Here is a 21,419-nt window from a genome sequence, read left to right as displayed (position 1 = left end):
GTTTAAGATGTAGTTATATTCCCTTCCTGCCCCAGTTAAATGCATGCTATATATGTATGAATACATTAATTCTGGTTTTTTTTGCTTTTAGTGTTAATAGTGTAAAGCTGAACAACGTTGTGGGTGTTTTTTGTGGTTTGGGTTTTTCTGTTGTTGTTGTTGTTGTTGTTCTGTTCTGTTGTTGACCTTGAGAGTCAGAAATTTTATTTGAAAGTGCTCTTTAAAAGTGAGTACTACTGAGATTTTCTCTAAAGAGTGTTTTGCAATATTACGTAGTGGTTGAATATTTACACCTTTCATTAATTTCTTGGCCTACGCTTTACAGTTTAGATTTCAGTTTGGTATTTTTATGTAAGGTAAGCAATTATTTGTGTTGTCATTTACTTATTGGAAACGTAGGTTTGGCTTTTAGTTTTAGGCGTTTGTCTGGCTTTAACAACACCAAAAAGAATGTTTTTTGAATGAGTCTGATTTATTAATCAGAATTCAGAAAACAAGTGATTATTTATTTTAAATATGGGAAGAATAGTAGTTGGCTTAGATTTCTTGGACTAATCAATCTTACTTTTCATAAAGTGTATGTTTTTCTTTTCTTAGGTTGCTGATATGTTGTTGGAGCTTTGTGTTACTGAACTAGAAGATGTAGCAACTGATTCACAAAGTGGTCGCCTCTCTTCGCAACCAGTTGTGGTAGAAAGCAGCCATCCATATACTGATGATACATCTTCTAGTGGCACAGTTAAAATACCAGGTATAGAATTCTTAGAGTTACATTAATGAAATACAGCTGATTTCAAGCTTGCATGCAGAAAATTTTTCCTTAGCTTGCAAAAATGCGTATTGAACTTTTAAAGCCATGTTATGTATCATGTCACTATAATAAAGTCTTTCTTAAAACACTTACATACTGCATGAATGCTTCCATCCTGTGAAATACGCATTTTTGGGTTCACTGGCTGTGACTGCAGCTGTATATGGTTGCTGTATTCTGTTCAGTTACGTAGCTGAGAAGGACTGAGTCTTTTTCAGGGACAGTAATTGAACATCTGTCTTATAGTCTTGAGCATTAGGGAAATACTTTCCTGTTTTAACACTGTCTTTTCACTTAGTGCTTCCTTCAGTATGTTACCTAGTATTTATCAAAAGGTACAGGCAACAAAGAGCTATTTGCCTTAACTGTAAACAGACTTTTTTTTGTCTGTTGCAACTTTAGTTTGTAATGTTCTGATTATAGTCTTCTGTCTGCTAGTCCCTACTCAGGTGAGCTTGCTATGATGTAAGCCTTTCAAGAAGAAGAAATTATGGACAAATAATGTCTTTAAACCAAAGGAAGTTATTTTTATTAATGAGTGCTGTGGCTTCCAAACAGCTGTTTGATTTCATGTGGATTTCTGAAGTACTGCACTTGCTTGTGGTAGCGATTGCTCTGTAGAAATGTGTAAACTCTTTGTTGCTGTTTAGGTGCTGAGGGACTGAGGGTAGAATTTGATCGCCAGTGTTCTACAGAGCGGCGTCATGATCCACTCACCATAATGGATGGTGTCAACAGAATTGTTTCCGTCCGATCAGGTTATGAGAGCTAGTGCTTTTCAAAAATGTCTTGTGTGATTTACTGTTAAATGCTGATTGAAATGTACCACTGTCTGTGACTGACATACTGTGAGGGATATCAGGAAAAACTATGTAAATTGTTACTCTGTTTTAAACTAAAAAACATGCAGGGTCTAGACACAGACATGTAAGAGTGATTTCTGCATCTTTGAATATAGAGAAGCTCTCAAAAGAGCATGTTGTCGTGCTCTTCCTAAGAGCAGTTAGAGAGCAAAAAAATCAGTTTAGCACCCCTGCCAACATATGTGAATTTTGTGTAATCAAAGTATATTTTAACAAAGTGGAACACAACTGGAAAAGGGTACTGCTTTTGTTAGCTTTTTTTCTTTTTCAAGTCGTACTTACAGAAATTTGAGCTTTCATGCAGTCAAGACAAATGCTCTTCTGCTGTCGAATGCCCAAAATAATAGCTAGGTGCTCTTTTCCTATTCTCTGTGCTGGCCTATGTATGCGATGCTACATCAAATCTTCACATCTTTTATCTTGCTTCTGATTTAATTTTTAAGTACTATTAATTTTCAGTAGATTATGAGATTAAAAATATTCCTCTAAAAAATTTTACATTGAACTTAGTCATACGTTACATCAGTGCAAGGGTCTCTGTAGTTACCGCCTGTGCTTAGTGTTTCTGAGCAGTCGTGAAGTGAGCTTTTACTATTGACCAATATTACTTTTTTTTTTTTTTTCCTCTCCTTCTTTTCCCAGACTGTTTCAGATGCACGTGTGTTTCATTATTGAGATATTTCTTGGCTGGAAAAAGCTGCAAAGCATAATTTAATGAATATGCTGTTATATATTTTTGTAATATGAAAAAATAATTTGAAAATAAGACTGGATTTTATTGAGCTCTTAAAATTGTCTTTTGAATGTATGTTAGTAGTGCTAATTGAACTGTTTCAAGAAGCGAGTTTTGTTGCTATAACTTCTGTATGTACTTGTGCTTTACATAGCTTTTCTTTCTTGAATGCATTTATGTGATGTTTATAATATATAACCATGGAAGGAAGTTGCTGTTGGTGAATGGCTTGCATATCAGCTGAGACAGTGCAGATGAATATGTTCATATTACTTATCGTAACAGGTCGTGAGTGGTCAGATTGGTCTAGTGAATTGCGAATTCCAGGGGATGAACTAAAGTGGAAGTTCATCAGTGATGGTTCTGTGAATGGATGGGGATGGCGATTCACTGTTTACCCTATCATGCCAGCTGCAGGTAAGGTATATAAGATATTTACAGAAGGGCAAGAGAGTAGATTTACTTGTCTGTTCTTCGCAGTTGCATTTATTGCATGGTATTTACATGCTGAAGTTCAAGAGTTCATTTGCATTCACACTAAGAAAATGTTTTCATTCATATTTAGGAGTTTGTTGAAAATATTTCCTGAGAAGATGCACTTGTATATAGGGAAGAGATAAAAATATTTTGTAATCGCTCCAGTTTGCCTCTTAATCAGTGAAGACCGGATAGAGAGGATACTTTGGAGGCACAATTAATCTGAAATTCTTTTGGAGTTGTGAGGGTTTTGGGTGTTTTTCCTGTTCGTTTTGGTTTGGTGGGGGGTTTTTTGTGTTTAATGCATCTGTTTTGGAAATAGATGAATTATACATGAAGTGCCTCCTCCTTCCAGTCCCTTCAAAGGGAAGTGGAATGGACCAACTCAGATACAGACTGGCAAGCTAGACTGTGTTTTGGTCAGCTAAATCCTGCCTATGTTCTGTATTTATTTCAGTCTGAGGATGAATCTTCCCCACCTCTTTTTTCATTTGTTTTTGCTTTTTGTTTCTTGCAGGCCCTAAAGACCTTCTCTCAGATCGTTGCATTCTTTCATGTCCCTCGATGGATTTGGTTACGTGTTTGTTGGATTTTCGCTTAAATTTTGCTTCCAACAGGAGTATAGTTCCTCGCTTGGCAGCTTCTCTTGCAGCTTGTGCTCAACTGAGTGCATTAGGTAGGTGTAGTCTTTAAAATTAAATCTGTTTGTTAGAAGTTAAAGTGATTGCTTTAAGTAATTGCATTCTTTGTGTGCTTATGTTTCCTTAGCTGCTGGCCACAGAATGTGGGCCTTGCAGAGACTACGGAAACTGCTCACAACGGAGTTTGGCCAGTCTATTAACATCAACCGGATTCTAGGGGATAATGATGGAGAAACACGGGCTCTGGTAAGAAGGCAGTGGTGCTTGCCTGTCATGTTTTTCACGTTAAGATATATGTGAAGCATTGAAATGCTATCTCTGATTTTTTGTTGTTAATGACAAAGTAGGAAATGGGCAAATAAATAGCCTTCTTGCATGGGTCTGCAAGTTTGTAAAGATACTCCATTTTAGAAAGAAATGGCTATTTCCAATACTGTATAGATGTACTTTTGGAATTGCTACAAAGCAATAGAAATGCTTTTGTGTTAGGAAATGGAAGCTACTAATGTTTTGTCATGGTCATCTAAATAATGTGCTTTTTGTAATACATACAGTAAGACTAACTTTTCTGTGGTTTTTCTAGAGTTTCACAGGGAGTGCTTTAGCTGCTCTGGTTAAAGGTCTTCCAGAAGCTTTGCAGCGACAGTTTGACTATGAAGACCCCATTGTGAGAGGTGGCAAACAGTTGCTGCACAGCCCTTTCTTTAAGGTAATGGAGTAGAATCAGTAAAGAATTCATTACTATAGTTCTGGATTTTTTTTTGTGAGACATGGTAAGTTCACCTAGTCCTGTATCAGAAACATTTTCTGACCAAATCAGAATACTACTTCTGAAATGAGAATTAAATATACAAACAAGGAGTACCTAGCTAGGCAGAGGTATGTGGTTAAGAAAAATGTCTTTAAGTACAGCAGACTACACTTTTTGGTAAGTGAATTCTGAGTTGTCCTAATAGTGTTGTATATTTTATTTATTTAAATACTCCTGAAAGTTTCATTTACATCTAGTTGGAACAAATAAGAATGTCTTAAAAGGAAAGCTATTCGGGCTGAAAAAGCCTCCCGTGTGGTAAAAGTTAAACTAAGAGGACCTAACTGTCTTCAGGAAAAGAAATTCTTAAAATACATAAAAGTTTATACAGGGAAGAAGTAATCCATTTTTCACAATCTTCATCAGTAACATTGATTTGAAATCTAATCAAATCAATTTCCAATTGTAGGAAGGAGGCTTGGTTTAGAAATGGAGTATAAAAAGTTCAGGACATTGTATTTGATATGGAAAAGTTAATTGATCTAGGAGTTTTTCACAGGGTGTGTTTGAAAATATCTGGATTGGAGCAGGAAATTGGGTGCTAACAGTGTGAGATAGTGCGGGTATTACTTGATGCTGCCCCATCAATGAAGGTAGCGAAGATGGTTTTTAATGTCACTTGCACTTTACATGTCTTTGTCTTCCAGCCCTACTAGTCTGTGAGCTGCTGAGCTGCATGAAATGCATATTGCTTTTCATTGCACATTTTTGATACATCTCTAAAATGATTTTGATTGCTTGTAGGTGCTTGTGGCGCTTGCTTGTGATCTGGAGTTGGACACTCTCCCTTGCTGCGCAGAGACGCACAAATGGGCCTGGTTCAGGAGATACTGTATGGCATCCAGGGTAGCTGTGGCTTTAGATAAAAGGACACCATTACCTCGTCTTTTCCTTGATGAGGTAATGCAAGAATGTTTGAAATGATTTGTGGAATGTATGGAAGTGTTTCACTTAAAAAAGATGTACCGGAAGTGGTTTATGCTAGCTGTGATAGGAGTAACTGATAGTTTGAATAATGTTGTTTAATGCAAAATATTTTACAGGTGGCAAAGAAAATACGAGAATTAATGGCAGATAATGAAAATATGGATGTTCTTCATGAGTGCCATGATGTCTTTAAGAGAGAACAGGATGAGCAGCTTGTTCAGTGGATGAATAGGTGATTTCTTTCAACTGTCATTGGTTTGGTCTTGTGGTGCTTCGTCATACAATGATAAATAGCATTGTTGTTGGCTTTTTAAAAGCTCTTTTAAAATTCTGTTTGTTTTGCATTTTCTGCAGACGACCTGATGATTGGACACTTTCAGCGGGAGGCAGCGGAACTATTTATGGTTGGGGTCATAATCACAGAGGACAACTTGGTGGGATTGAAGGGGCAAAAGTCAAAGTCCCAACTCCATGTGAAGCCCTTGCTACCCTTAGACCAGTGCAGTTAATTGGTGGTGAACAGACTTTGTTTGCAGTGACTGCTGATGGGAAAGTAAGGATACAACAAATGACTGTTAGACTCCCTTGAAAAACTTCATCCTGGGTCAGAATGATGGGTTTGGCTATACAAAAAATTATTACTATTGTTAGCAGTAGTAGTTTTGTGAGGTTTTTTTAAAGAAACTGAACTATACCAACTCCACCAGTGCAGTCTAGGAATTCAGTGTACTGTAGCATTAAATGCATGAAACAAGACATGTGTTTTAGTTCTCAATTCAAAACTGTGATCATGTTTTGGAAAACAAAGCTGAAGACAGATGATGTGCTCAGAATCCCAGAAAACAGGACAGACAGTGAAATGTGGTGATTATGTGTCTCTGATGGGAGAGGTGTAATTGAAGATTGTTCATAGTTGGCTAAATGCCTGTAAGGTAGATATTGTGGGATATAATTTGCAGATGCTTAAATCCCGATTGAAAAGGAACACCATGCGGAGGTTTAGTGTAAGGTATGGAAGAAAAAAATTAAGTCCACGAATTTGAAAAAGTCCCTATTTTAAATACAGGTTGCAGCTTTGTGTTAAGTATGTGATTGAAAATTTTAGCGAGAGCTTTCTGTAACGGTTTCATCTAGTGAGATACTGTAAGGATTCCTCAGCAGTCAGTATCATCCTTGTTAATGACTCACAGCAAGGTAAGGGACAGGTTAATGACATTGCTTGACATCATTCTGTTGAGAGAAGTTACTTTCAGATAGACAAAAAGCGAGTGGAAAGTAGTACTTAAAACTGTGTTTATAGGATGGAAGGGGAAGAAGCAACTGTGTTTAGGTGTGTATATTCCACAGAAAGAAGAAAACTAGAGTAGTGCTGCTTGAGAGAGACCTACAGGTGATAGGTGATTTTGTAATGTTGTCACACAAAGCTATGGTTTCGTGATACTTTTGCAAAATCGGCATTAGGATTTAAAACAAAACCCTTTAAGTCAGCGATAATTCATATTGACTTTGAAGATAGCTGTACTTCCACACTTTTTTGGTAAAATATTTCAAAATATTTCTTATTTTCTAGAAGAAGCAAAATAAGAGGCATGTAAGAAACTTTTTTTCAGGCTTTCCTTTAATTGTATTCTAGTGTATATTCATTAAGAACTCTTCTGTACAGCTCTAGCAAATGTTCTTCAAGAGGCAAATGAAATTAAATTTTATTCTTCACTTTAAAGCTGTATGCTACTGGATATGGAGCAGGTGGTAGGCTTGGAATTGGAGGAACAGAGTCAGTTTCTACTCCAACTTTACTGGAATCCATTCAGCATGTGTTCATAAAGAAAGTTGCAGTGAACTCGGGAGGAAAGCACTGTTTGGCATTGTCTTCTGAGGGAGAAGTTTATTCTTGGGGTGAAGCAGAAGATGGTAAACTTGGTCATGGAAACCGAAGGTAAGTAACACTTTGAAATGTTATTTTAAAAAAGTATTAGTGGATACTTGTTATAGTTGCTGTGTATTTGAAGTGTTGTATGAGTACTGCCTATGTGTAGAAGTCAATGTTAAGTACTGATATGGAAACGTACATTTTAGAATTGGAGAATCACAAAATATTTTTCAGGTACAGTTACTTGGATTTCTGTAAGTAGATACTGTGTTCTAACTTATCTATGGATGCTGAAGTCCATTGGCTTTCCTTTGGGATCTGTCTTGTAGGTATGTGGAACTTCAGGGAGCAATATTGCTATTCTGCTTCTGATCTCTACATACATTGTTGTCTCCATTAATGAGAAGTTCTGCTGTGTTAGAAATAAGAATGTTCTGATCCAAAAAGAAGAAGAAATGCTGAAGTGCATGGGGGCAACAATACATTTTTATGCTAGAAATTCTGTTGATGTATTTTAAATTGAACTGATTTTCCAGGGTAAATGCTTAGCTTTGACTAGATTTTAATGGAAGTGGTTTTGTAGTTTCAGCTTACCTGTAATGCTGTAGTATAACATCTGATAAAATACTTCTAGCTTTTATAGGCCTCTAGAAGTATTTGTGAATGGCTAATTAAACATGAATCTTTAGGATATTAAACTGGAGCAAAAGCAAATACTCAGTTATTTTAGGTGTCCATGTACTCATTTTAAAAACATCTCTCCATACCTTGTTGAAAAGTTTTGTCAAAACAAGTATTTTCATTTCAGCCCTTGTGACCGTCCTCGTGTAATTGAATCTCTGAGAGGTATAGAAGTGGTTGACATTGCTGCCGGGGGAGCACACAGTGCATGTATTACAGCTGCAGGAGACCTTTTTACATGGGGAAAGGGAAGATACGGACGCCTTGGGCATGGAGATAGTGAGGACCAACTAAAACCTAAATTGGTAAGAAACCTTTGGAGTTCTACACAGTCTTAGTCCAGTTCTTGCCTTCTGATCTGTAATTTTTAGCATTTCTGCCTGTAAGGAATGAAAAGGCAAAATGGTGGCATGTATTTGTAAGAATGAAGAGTTGCTTTAGAAAACTGGAATGGATTGGAACAATAAAACTAAAGTGGAACTGCAGAACTTTGCTTATAAGCTAAACTGGAATGGATTGGAACAATAAAACTAAAGTGGAACTGCAGAACTTTGCTTATAAGCTTATAAGGAATCCCTTTTATAGAAGACTTAAAGAAAACCCCAAATCAAACACCCTACCCCCCAGTATGTAAATTGCACCCCTTCACGGGAGTAGTTTGCGCTGAAAGTAGCAGGTGAGCTCCTTGTCTCCTGGGTTCCCTCATTGTTTACTTCCTGGAAAATACAGCAGTGATTCCAGTGATGGCCACTTAGTCACGAGCAAACTTCTTTTTTTCTGACATAATAGTTATACTCTTAATTTTCATGGTTGAATACTGAGATGTTACTGAAGTATATACTAAGTTAGTAAGAATTTACCCTAAGTAATTACGGAGTATCCAATTGCTATTTGCTAAAGAAATTTGAGTTAAGCAGTTATTGAGGAAGAAGATGGCTGTTTTCATTTGATTCTTCAGGGGTAAATCTGTGAACTTGGCCAGTATGCAGTGTAGGAAGGATGAGTATACTGATTAGCTGACAAGCTGTAATTCAGACCGTCATACTCCTAGTCTTAGAACTAGGCTGTAAAAGCTTCATGTTAGAATAGTGGTATTAGGAACACTGCCATGTCTTTGAAATGAAGAGTTCATTTTGCTACATGTGTTCTCTTGCTGAAAATACAGCAAAGGAAAATAATTGAATCAAACAATGCTTGGATTTTTTTATTGATAGCTCTGTGCATATATTTCTATTCATGCAAGTGTTAACTGTTTTCAGTGCTTGAATTTGTGGGATGAGGTATCATACATTCTTAGTCCACTTTGGGACCTTATGACCTGTATCCAAATGTTCTCATTCCTCTGCGCCCAAAAAACCAAGATCTGCCCACCTTTCCTATATATCTTTATACATCTTTCCCCTCTCCATGTTCTGGGTTAGTATGAAAATAGATAATAGGTAGATAAGTTGGAAGTATGCGAAGTTCAGTGCTGCTTTGGATGATGGATTGTGCTACCTGTGATCTCTTTCAAATAGGGGTGAGGATGGGGCGGATGTTTATATGTGGGTCCACCATCCTTTTACTTTGTGAATCCAAATCCCATATTCATCAGTAGATGGCAGCATTTCAAAAGATGCTGATTAAATTCAGATCATGATCCAAGTGCTAGAAAATTGTAAACTAGTAAAAGAGTATTTGAAAGTAAGACTTACTTTTTATCTTACTGTATGCAGTACTCGCCCAGAGAGCCTGAAATTATTTCAATAGTATATAGTCTTTGATAACCGTATGTGTTTTGTATGGATTGTTTTCCGTGACTTTTTAGGTCAAAAAATTTAACTAGTTCTCTAATTAAAAAGAATAATCCAGTATTTAAAATACAGTTAATTTTCATTTTGATGATTTGAAAAGAGCAAAGCCCTTTGAGTTTCTTTTATTTGCTAGTTCCTGTGATGATTCAGTCTTGCAGTTCCAGTGAAGCATCTATCCAAGCTGAGTTTGTCATATTTTCTGAAACTAAATGGCTGAGTCTTTTATTGTGAACAAAAATGGGTGACTTCTTTACAGGTGGAAGCTCTCCAGGGCTACCGTGTGATCGACATAGCCTGTGGCAGTGGGGATGCACAGACATTGTGCCTGACTGATGATGATACGGTCTGGTCCTGGGGTGATGGAGATTATGGAAAACTTGGGAGAGGAGGCAGTGACGGCTGTAAAGTACCAATGAAGGTATTTGAATGTAACTTTTTCATTGTTTTAGAAACCATGAGGTTGATGGAGAACGCCAAAACCAGATTTGCCAGTATGGGCAAACTTCCACCCATCTGGGGACATCAGGATTTCTCTGATTGTTGTTAAGAATGGACTTTGTAGGCTAGAATGACAAGTCTTTAGATTTTGTTTTGACTGCTAAAGTTGCACTTAAATGTTTCTTCTTTGGAGAGCATTGCTGGTTCCAGCAATATTTCTCATTTTAATTTCGGTTCCTATCAAAGTGTTAGATTTTGCCAAGAAATTTTTGTGTTTCCTTGTGTTAATAAATCTCCATAATACTGCTGAAGTCATAACTTCATTTCAGAAAGGGGTATCAATTGATTAAAAAGTAGTTTTACTTTATATTAAACCTTTCATGTGAATGCATGGTTGACTTGGAATTTCTTCACATGTTGCAAGTGAAATCCATGTAGCCATTTCTACACAATTCTAGCACTTGTTACGAAGATGAACATTGTGTTTGTGAGTGTCACTGTGTATACCTGTGCACAGTGGATTTTAGGTTGTTAGTCCAGAATCACACTTTATTACCTGAATACACGGTGTCTCATTCTGTTTCTAAATGGACAAAGTCTACCAGCCTGTCCCAAATAAGTTTTCTTGTGGCATGATGTAACACGATATGAAACTAGCTCGTGTATGTTTCATCAATTATCAGTCCTATAGGATTAATCGTGAAGAGGCATAAGGACCTACACAGAATACCTAGGAAAAGTGTACTGGAGTTTTGAATGTTTTTATTACATCGGCAGAATCACATCAGTGTTATGTGAGCTAGGGAGGGTTAATGTTGAGTATTTGGAGACAGAGCCTTACCTTTTCTACTAAGGCACAATTGCAATCTATTGGCAAAACACACTGGAGATGATCTTCAGCAGTCTGCCAAATCTGAGCTCCTTTTTAATGTTTTAGTAAATAGAAAGATGAAGGGAGTAGAACTGTGCTAAATGATCTACATACACATTTTAGTTTCTAAATATAAATACAGACACAACTTGCACATTATATTTTACTTAAGACAGTGCAGTCTATGAAACTATAGCCTCCTTAATTAACTTTGATTTCATTTTGATGTTATTTTCCTAGATTGATTCCCTCACGGACCTTGGAGTGGTTAAAGTAGAATGTGGCTCACAGTTCTCTGTGGCTCTTACCAAATCTGGAGCAGTATATACGTGGTAAAGTATTTTGTATTAGTTATTTTGGCAGCGTTGTATATAACCTTGACTGCAACAGATAACTGGTGTTATACTGCTTTTGCTTTGCTTTCCCCCTCTATCAAAACCTTTGAGTTCCTCTGTCTGGATTACTGGTAGAATCTACCATTTTGGGGAACATTTTATAGTGTTATTTGAATGAAAAATCTTAGTATTTTGTCTTAGAGACCTAAGCACAGAGTTGTTGTTCCAAGCATTGACCACTACAAGACTCAGAAGTTCCAAGGAGGTCAGTAGAAGTATAAGCCTGAAGTGTCATGCAGTGTGAAAGATGATAGCATAAATAACATTCTCCTATGTTATCAAAATTGTGTATAGCTTGTGGTGGCTGTAGTTTGAAAATTTGGTTTTTGTTCATTTTCTTAATCTTCCTGTACCATTCCAGATTTTATAGTTTTAAACTACTAGACTTGTGTTCAAGAAGACGAAGCAAAATACCTTCCCAATAACCTTCTGCATCTTTGTTTGCATGACATTAGAGATATCCCTAAACTGTATGAAGTTTCAGTCTCTGAGGTCAATAAACATACTGGTTTTGCAGATGAATGCTTCTAGTACTTGACCCTTTTAAAAGGGAAAGAAACAACCCGAACAACCCCTGCAAAAGTGGTAAATGGACCTGCACGGAATAAGTAGGAAGAGCGTATTGGAGGCTTAAGAAATTTGACTACATCATTAGAATCACATCCATGTCATGAGCTAGGGATGATTAATGTTGAATATTTGAAGAACTGTTTATAAATACATCTACAGATCAGATACCAGACACTGTCTGTCTTTCCAATTCTGCAATTGAAACACAGTTTTTAAATGTTCTGCTTTCTCTGTGCAGGGGCAAAGGAGATTATCATCGGTTAGGCCATGGATCTGATGACCATGTTAGAAGACCACGACAAGTGCAAGGACTGCAAGGAAAGAAAGTCATTGCAGTTGCTACCGGGTCTTTGCACTGTGTTTGCTGCACTGAAGATGGTATAAAAATAAAATTGTTTACTTAGTTCTCAGTACTGAATTAAAAAAAGATGAAACTTTACTTTTTAGTCAACTGTTGGTAGGTTGTCTTTGCTAAAAATGCTGGTCCTTTGTGGGCATGGACATTATTTTGTGTTTGCAGCTGTTCAGTGTTTCTTGAGCAGCAAGCATGTCATTGATGTAAAAAGATCATATAAAAACAACTGATGGTTTTTAATTAAAAATAAAAAGGTGAAGTTTCATAAATTCTGATGGTCAAAGAAAAATACAGAGTTTTAAAAGTAATTACAGATCGGTCAAGCAGTAGAATGAATGGATTTGGCTGTTTGGTTTTTTTTCAGGGTCTTCTGAACCTGCTGAGGTGTTTACCTTGCTAAATGAAGCATTGCACAAACAATATTGCTTCTTACAGAGCAAGCTGAGATACTGAGTATTTTTTGCAGCAGACTCACTCACACATTTAATTAACAAGTCTGCCCAGTAACTGAGTGTTTTATAGATGCTAGTGCAGTAGGATGTAGCCGCGGAAAATGAATGCTGAGAAACAAGACTGCTATTTTAAAAGTATTTTCCAATTGTCTTGCAACAGTAAGCACCCATTTTAGTGTCCTGTCTAGTAATACAACCTATTACAGGCTCTTTTCTTTTGTCTCATACAGAATGTTAAGCCTTTCATAATTATTTTTTAAATACCAGCTTTTTTTGCTATGAAACTATCAAATACAGGCTTGTTCTGGTCTGTCTGTTGTTACTCTTCTGCTCCACCACTTCCTCCTGTTCTGGAACAGAACTTTAAAGTTATATAAACTATGAGGAAACGAATGCATCTTATGCTAGCTGCTCTACATAGACCATGGGCCTGACAGTGTCATTTAAGATTCATTTGCTCTAGATAGTGGTTTTCAATATAGCCATCAGTCTGAGAAATACTTATTACAGTCCAAGGCCTCATTTGGTTAAATGGTTTATAAATGCTAATAAAAAAAAAGGCAAAAAGCTTCTGTCTTAGCTTCACAACAATTAATTTACTTTTATTGGTTTAGGGGAAGTGTATACGTGGGGAGATAATGATGAAGGGCAGCTTGGAGATGGAACAACTAATGCCATCCAAAGACCACGCTTGGTTGCAGCACTGCAGGGTAAAAAGATCAACAGAGTAGCCTGTGGCTCAGCACATACTTTAGCTTGGTCAACCAGTAAACCTGCTAATGCTGGCAAACTCCCTACACAGGTAATATTTTGGACTTACTTAATTCAGATTTTAAACATACTTAGTGTGCTTATTGCTGATCTTTCAGGAGATGTATTTCCTTTCTAAATCCCTGCAATAGCTCAGTGTGCTTTGATTTGAGTTTGAGCCAGTGACTTCATTTTTACTTCCATATTTCCAAAGAAGGATTCCAGTTTTCTGAGGTGAGAAAGCATCTTCATTCAGTTGTTAGTCCAATGCAGAACAGTAACTCAGTTTGCAAATGGGCAGGAATTTTAATTTTGTATTCCAGCTATGAAAATCTTACAACTTTCAAGGGAGTTCTTCATCGCTTGTTTTTTTTTTTTTGATAAGATTGTTTTTTGAATATTCTTTCAGCTGCAGTGCCTGGGTGTAGTGATGACAGGATGTAAAATGTGTCTGTTTATGAATAAAGAGAATTGTAAAATATGGAATAGCAATACTAGTCTAACCGCCATGTTTCAAGATACTTGTTTCAGTTTGGAGTATTAAGTTTTGACGGTGTGAATAAGCAAATATCTGAGTTTCTAACAGAAATTTACCTACAAATCTTATAAACTGTTGTTCTGCTTAATAAAATAAAGTATAAAATATTTCTAAATTACATTCCTTATCATAGGTTCCTATGGAGTACAATCATCTGCAGGAAATTCCCATAATTTCATTGAGAAACAGGCTTTTGCTGTTGCATCACATTTCTGAACTCTTCTGTCCTTGCATTCCGATGTTTGATCTTGAAGGAAGACTTGATGAAACTGGCCATGGACCCTCGGTTGGGTTTGACACATTACGTGGAATACTGATATCACAGGGAAAGGTATCTGTCAGAATTTTTTTAAGGCAGTGATTTGTAACTGTAAGCAAAATGTACTTTTTAAATTGTTTCTGAGGAAAATAGAACTATATATCTCCACTTGTCCTGGTTTCTGCTGGGATAGAGTTTAATTTTCTTCTTAGTAGGTGGTACTCTAAGTTATATGTCAATATTTGCATTCTGATTATGCAAACTTCTTCCTTTGTGAATGTGTTCTTTTTATTGTGTTTTCCTCAGTTCTTCATCATAGTGCTTTTTTGTGTTGATCTTGAAAAGAACTTCACACTCTAAATCTTCAGTTTGTAGTGTAGCCAGATTTTTCTAGAGTATTCAGTAGATGCTATCTTGGAAGAAAATGAAAGATGGGTATGAAATGGTCATTGTCTCCTTGTATTTCTGTTGTCACGATCAGGTGATATACTAGTTGATGCAAAGGTCTATGCAGGTAAAAACTTGTTTTAGAGGGGGCTAAAAGTGAAGATGGGATGCCTAGGAGTTCAATCTCGGATCGGTAAAGAAAGTACATTTTTATAATTGTAAGTGAAGTCAGTTATGAGAAAACGCAGTTAATTATAATGCTTCCAGGCTACAACAATTATCTGAAGCTTTGAATGTGGAAAGCCTTTAAAAACATGAATTGCCTTCAGTATGTTCAGCAGTTTGGGGTCTGAATTTTCTCACTGTCATAGTAACTTGTTTAACAAAAAATGATAACCTTACATAAAACAGACAAATACTGCTGGGAGATATATTTGAAAGGAGAAGCAGTTAAGTTTCCCTCTGTAGTGCTGTTCTGTGTCCTTAAATACATGGCCTGTAACTAGAATCCTTAGCATGTGTTGTCTCAAGGTCTCTTTCTCTGGACTCCAATAAAACTGTGTAGTAGAGCAATCCAACAGAATACATACGTCAGAGACCAAGAGAAGACCACACGTTTTTCATCAAAACCTAAACTGGAAAAAAGGAAAAGGAAATCCTACCTATTCTGTTGATGACACTTTTATATGTTAGCGCTATAGGGAGTCTTTAGGTATATGATGTGAAGTGCATGAGGCCCATGCAACATGATTTACTTTGTCTGCAGAACAGTTACAGAAGGCCTTCAGATATAAGATAAAATGTCGTATCAGGCATATTTTATGTCAAAAGCATTCAGCAGCAACACCAGAAGTTGCAATGCCATATTCATATCTAGGTATGTAAGTCAGGCTTACCTTCAGAGATTCTAAAGAATTAAAAATATTTTTAAAACTTGCTGGAAACTGGCAGTGTAAAATTAGATTCAAGTAGTTAGTGAGAGAACATCAGATACTTGAATCTGCATGAAAAGGTGTTTATTTTTATTTGTTTATTTATTGCCTTCCATAGGGAGGTGATCTTATCTTTGGCTTTTTGATTGGTTTTCTCTGACATTAATTACTGTCCATTTACATAGAATATTCTGGTATAAAGTAAGCGTGTTGGTTGCTTAGCAATAACTGAATCTGGGTGCAGTACAACCTTTCAAGCCATGTTTTTAAGTGGTACAGGAGAGACTTTCTTCTTTACTTTTTTAATATCCTGACTATTTCAGACTTGAATTCTATTAGCACAAATAACATGATCCTTAACTAACATCTCACAGCTTTGTCTTCTGTTGCTTTTGTTTATTTTTAGTATTTCAAAGGTATTTGATGTTTGTTTGTTTTTTCTAAAGAAAGGCTCAGTGTTATGCCTTTTCTAGTGTTTGTGATGTATTCAGAAGGAAATTGCTGAAGGGTAGTGTTGTGGGATCGGTTTCTCTTTTCTGCTGAAGAGACTGTGAAATATGTGCAGCTTTCTTACTTGATGGCAGTTTTGCCACAATTTTAATTTTTTGTGTTTTTCTTTTTTAGGAGGCAGCTTTCAGAAAAGTTGTGCAGGCAACTATGGTGAGAGATCGTCAGCATGGGCCAGTTGTAGAGCTCAACAGAATACAGGTATCTTAAGCTGCAGTCTTGATTTTAGTATCTGTGTGTTTAGCCCACAGTGCTATACGTTTGTCAAGTCCCTTTGATTCAGCTGCTTGGTGTCTGAGTACTGAAGAGTTGAATTTTTATCAGGGCTGCTTGTTTTCTTTTCACATTGTGGTTGTTTGGGTGGAGGGGGACATGTTGAAATACTCAGTGAATGATTTAGACTCTAGTAAGGAAAGTACGTCTTACTTGACAAAGGACTGTTTTTTCAAAACTCAGTACATTAGATAATTTAAGAGAGTAGCAATTCTGATACCTTTCTTGCCTCTCCAAATGGTCAGATGAATTATTTGGCTGTTGCTTTCATAACAGAGAACATGAAGGAAAAAAATAAGGCAAGGAAAAAAGTGCTCTTTAATATAATTAAAAATCAGGCTGATAAACTCTTGTCCTTTGCGGGTCATCACATGTAGTCATATTGATTGCAGAACTCTTTGATACAAAAGGGCTTTTTTCCTTATCATTGACGTTAGAAAATGTAATGTTGTGCCTTAGGCCAGATATGTCTTTTTCCATAGATATTTCCGCAACGTAGAATAGTAGAACATTGTTTTCATTTAAATGGACTGAAGCCTGGTCTTAAGAGTCCTCACGCGTTTCTTTCCTTTAGTGGTGGTTTTATTTTTTTGTGTATTGTAAAAAGTAAAAAAACCTAGTCTTTGTAAGGTTAAATGGAGAAAATTGTGAAAATTTTGGCTAAACGGTTTTCTCTTAATGAACAGAAATACATCCTATTGTGGCCAGACTGTTTCTGCTTCTTTGCCTTTTCCTATGGGCACTTAAAATTTCTTGTAGTAATGTTATGTGATTAAAAAGTGTTGGTTTAGTTTATCCTTATTTATTATTATTAGCTGAAGTGAGTGCCAGAGATTTTCTTGTTAGAGTGTATGTGTGAGTGAATTAAGGAAGTTGAGTAACATAGGGCAAGTATTTAAGCAGGAAACTGGTGAGTGGGTTTTGGGCTCATTTCCTAGGTCTTCCTCCTATTGTTCCCTTAATTAAGATGGGCTTTCTCTTGTATTCCAGTTTAATACTTGACTGTATCTTGAACTCTAGAAAAGAACTGGTGGCTGCAAGACTTCCCTTCTTTGTAGCTTCTGGGGGAAATGAAATATTGCTGTAACACAAGTCTGTCCTAGATTTAGCCAAGTGAAGGCTAAAGAAGACCATCTTCGTAATCTGGCCTGATTACACAGTACCAAGTATGGGTCACAATTTCTTGAGTTGGCTTTTGCAGACAATGAAAATAGGGATTCTTAAATCACTTGGTCCTTTATAATATTTAATTGAAGATTCAAAACTGCTTTACCTAGTCTGAAACAGCTAATTGTCAATGTTGAGTTTTCGTCTTATTTGCAGTTGTTTAACTGCAGGTAGGCTTTAAGATCAGTTTGCTTTCAGAAGCCTCTTCCTACAGTTTATGTATTACATGATGCAGTCAATTCACTTAATCGTCTTTCTTTTATAAAATAAACAAATGAGTTGTTAATTTAGTTGTTTTCCAGATACTGACTTGTTTTTAAAAATATTTCCTCAGCTTAACCTTGTTGCTTGGTACTTTCTTTGGAAGTAACCAGAACTGGACATAACAGCTGCCTACCTTGCAACACAAAAGCAAGCCGAACACCACTCCCTTGCCCTGAGGTCAACTTTTACATGGACCAGATTCCTTTAGAGTAGATCACATTCACATTACATAGTACTTGGTCCTGGATCTTTTCTGTTGGGGGCCTCATGATAGTAGGATGCAGTAGCTTTCTTGCTCAAGGTGTGTGAAATTCAGTGTGGTGGCTGTACTGCATGTTACCCAAGTGCCAACCTGATATTTCTGTCACATAAAATTGAGAGTAGATATTTTGTGCTTTGAGGTGTAGCAAGAGGGCAAGTTTGAATACACAGACAGTTTGGGGCAGTGCTGGAGGACTCCGTAAGGCAGAAGAAACCCAGCTCCATGCAGTTTTAATCCGTATTACTTTTGGGGAATGGTCGTTAAGTGAAATGTTCCGAACAGCACCCAGGCCTTGTTCTGGGAGGGTGTAACGGGAGTAGTTGAAGACTGAGCCAGAAAGTGAACTCGCAGTTACATGTCTAGGTAGGTCTCCAGTGCTCAAGTTTACTTACTGACCCTTTTACGAGCAGATCAGATTTACTAGTATTTAAGTACTGCTGTAGTTCCTGTGGTGTGAAATGGACTGTTTTATGACCTATAGGCAGACACATTCATAATGCTGTTAAATCATATCTTTGCCTTTAGATGAAAGAGATTAGCACAGCAATTGAAAGGAATTTTCCCCTCTTAAAAGGGAAACAAATTTCAGGAGAATGTCTGCATTTAGGAATGTAATATTGCAAAGGTTTAATGTGTTCTCTACTGTTATGGGAGGAATGTCACACATGGATATATGAAATTCCATTTCAAGAATAGTTTCTCCCTCCTCATTAGGGCTTCTTACTGAATGTGGGTTACAGAAATCTCACTACCATGTCAAAAATGATCTAATCTTAAAGTGGGCACAGCATATATCAATGAATGAATGATTTGTTCTTTTGTGTAATGCTTCAGTTTAAATTACATTCCTCCTTCCTAGTCACTGTCTTCTCCTTTATCAAATGTGCTTTTCAAGGACACTCATTTCACGACAGCCTTCAATTTTCTCCACTGATTGAGCTAAGCTTTTTTTGCCTGCTGTGTAGAATGGTCTCTCTCTACTCCTCATCTTTTTATACTGTATTTTTTCTGTAGCATTTCATTTTGAGCATAGGTAACTGAAACCTCAAGGTACAAGTGAGGCATTGTGCTCTAGCAATTATCACACTGATAATTCTCTGTCTCTTCTGGAGTTCTATTTCATGACACATAGAATTATGTTTGTTTTCTTCATAGATCTGTTTGTTAACAGTACATATTTCTGTTTCTTAGCTGATTCCAACTAGTAAGTTTTCATCTTTTTGTAAACTTTTTTTATTAGTCTCTGAGTATATGGCTTTATGTACATTTCTCCCAAGTTCTGGTGGATTGGAGAGAGTCCCACAGGATGGCTGGTATTTCAGTGGATACTCTCGGGGTGCTTGAGACAAATATAAAGTTTTGTTCTTCAGATTTAGAGAAAGAACTTAAATTTTGTCTTCATCACTTCAAAAATGCTTTAAGCAGATTACAGATAGACATGAGTGTCTCTCCCCCTTTGTTACAATGGTTCTGCTCATAATAAGTGATTATTCACGGAGACGAGTTCTTGAACTCAGTTCTTCCATGCTTCACTGTATGCCGCTTTTGATTGTCTGCATTTCTCTCTGGTCCAAGGAGAGCTGCTTTTCCACAAGCTGGTATCTTCAGATGGCAGATTGTTTTATGAAAGTCCTTCTTGAGCTCTAATCAACATATTAACTTGTTTTATGCTAAAAAGTTATCAGCAAGAAGGCTGTAATGTATTTCAAAAACTTTGAGATGCTGCATAATCTGTGTTTAATAAGACATGTATTCAATGAGGGTTATATCTGACCCTATTCAGTAAAATAGATTTTGCAGGATACTGTTTATGTCTCTAAAGGGTATGATTTGGAAACATGAGCAAGATGCTGTGCTCCAGACCTCTACAATAAAGAGCTAAAACACCTGTGGTGGATTGTGGCCTTAAACATATTTGTATGAATTTTTGCCGTTTTTCAGTGAACTGTTTCACTTTTTGCTAATAGCCTAATAAATTTTAATACGGGCATCTGTCTTTGTCAGCAAGCAATATATTGAGGTGCTGGCAGAAACACCAATGCTCCTTCATGGCGTTCTTACATGCTTTGTTAAAAGTCAGATTGTAACCATTCCTAAATGATCAGATTAAATGAAAATTGTATGTTTCTAGTAAATAAATACTAAATTAAACGTATAATAGCAAATGTGCATGCCATCCTGTTCAGTTCAGGCAGGATTGCTTGCCTTTTTATTGTCACTTTATTAATTTGTATTTTAGGTCTAAAGTTTGAAGAAACAGTGGATTAACTACTGCTTTCCATAGACCTTCTTCTCATACTTTCTTTTTTTTTAAGAGAAGACTCAGTGATTTCTCAAAACTCCTTGGGCATTCAAATTTCTTAAACATCCATTAAATTAAAACCAGCTTGTGTTGGTACAGAATGTCTTACACATGAGGAGGACTTGAGTGTGTGAGCCTTTTAATAAAATCTGGAAGAAATCTGGTGGGTGTTTCATCCAGAGCATCAGAAGTATGCAGCATAAGAAAAGCTGGATTTTGAGATGCACTGTAGCTTGGAGTGGGACCAAATATAGATTAGACGGATGAGTGGATGAGTCTGGGTTATTTTTGAATGAGCAGTCTCAACAGTTAATGGTGAACTACGTGCACTGTGAGAGTCCCTTTGTAGGGCAGGTTGAGAATATGAATTACAGAACACCAAGTGGTGGTGGAGGGGAAGGGCGGGGGAAATATCTTGGGTTTCTCCAGCCTTTCGTTTACTTTCCATTGCTTTCCTCTCTCTAATGGTGAAATGTTTTTTTTGTATTCTTGTCCACTCTGTGCGCATCTCTTGGAGCAAAATATGTGGCATTTTCCTTGCATGTTGTCTTATGGATCTTCGTAAAATCTTAAAATAGACTTTTTCTGTGGGTGCCTAAGAAACACATTACTCTGTGTATATACACATACATGTTTTGGTAGTGCTTACTCATTTTTAGAAGCTCCTAGTAAGTATCATAGATGCGTATTTAAATATTATCATTAATTAAGAATAATATGTATTCAGTTTTCTGGTCAACACCACAGCCTCTGATCCGTCTTATGTATGGAAAAACTTGCCCAGATTTGACAGTTAAATGCATGAGTAGAGATAGGATGCATTAACTAAGTGCATTGCAATCCAGAATAACTGAATTACCAAGGCATTGGCTGCCGCTTCAGAGATAGGGGAAGAAAACTTTATCAACAAATCTTATCATTGATACCCCTCTGTCTTTCCATTTTCCTTTAATGATGAACAGACACAATGCTAAGTAGAGACAGATGAACAATGAAAAACTGAAATTAAAGCCAAGTAAGTTATTGATGGTTGGGGAGTGTAAAATTTCTTACCTACAGAAGAAAGCTCACAGGTGAACTAGTAAGCATC

The 21,419-nt window shown here is 36.7% G+C and overlaps 1 protein-coding gene across 4 annotated transcripts in view; it reads left to right on the top strand.

Annotated features, from left to right (window-relative positions):
• The window catches only part of HERC2 (HECT and RLD domain containing E3 ubiquitin protein ligase 2), a 112,525-nt gene that overhangs the window by 82,835 nt on the left and 8,271 nt on the right, over positions 1 to 21,419 (top strand). For 3 of the 4 annotated variants that reach the window (XM_080377359.1, XM_080377361.1, XM_080377358.1), the window contains 17 exons: positions 598 to 751; positions 1,462 to 1,569; positions 2,693 to 2,824; positions 3,402 to 3,560; positions 3,653 to 3,771; positions 4,109 to 4,234; positions 5,081 to 5,236; positions 5,380 to 5,495; positions 5,618 to 5,816; positions 6,985 to 7,199; positions 7,942 to 8,119; positions 9,864 to 10,025; positions 11,157 to 11,248; positions 12,120 to 12,259; positions 13,303 to 13,490; positions 14,110 to 14,307; positions 16,179 to 16,262. In XM_080377359.1, coding sequence (XP_080233485.1) covers positions 598 to 751; positions 1,462 to 1,569; positions 2,693 to 2,824; positions 3,402 to 3,560; positions 3,653 to 3,771; positions 4,109 to 4,234; positions 5,081 to 5,236; positions 5,380 to 5,495; positions 5,618 to 5,816; positions 6,985 to 7,199; positions 7,942 to 8,119; positions 9,864 to 10,025; positions 11,157 to 11,248; positions 12,120 to 12,259; positions 13,303 to 13,490; positions 14,110 to 14,307; positions 16,179 to 16,262 — 2,526 coding nt within the window. The remainder of the gene's footprint in view (positions 1 to 597; positions 752 to 1,461; positions 1,570 to 2,692; positions 2,825 to 3,401; positions 3,561 to 3,652; positions 3,772 to 4,108; positions 4,235 to 5,080; positions 5,237 to 5,379; positions 5,496 to 5,617; positions 5,817 to 6,984; positions 7,200 to 7,941; positions 8,120 to 9,863; positions 10,026 to 11,156; positions 11,249 to 12,119; positions 12,260 to 13,302; positions 13,491 to 14,109; positions 14,308 to 16,178; positions 16,263 to 21,419) is intronic. The other variant, XM_080377360.1, reaches the window with a different exon arrangement.

The sequence above is a fragment of the Falco punctatus genome (assembly GCF_963210335.1).
Source record: "Falco punctatus genome assembly, chromosome: 2".
NCBI classification, from domain to species: domain Eukaryota; kingdom Metazoa; phylum Chordata; class Aves; order Falconiformes; family Falconidae; genus Falco; species Falco punctatus.
The sequence above is the reverse complement of the archived record's forward strand: the minus strand, read 5'-3'. Positions and strand labels throughout refer to the sequence as shown.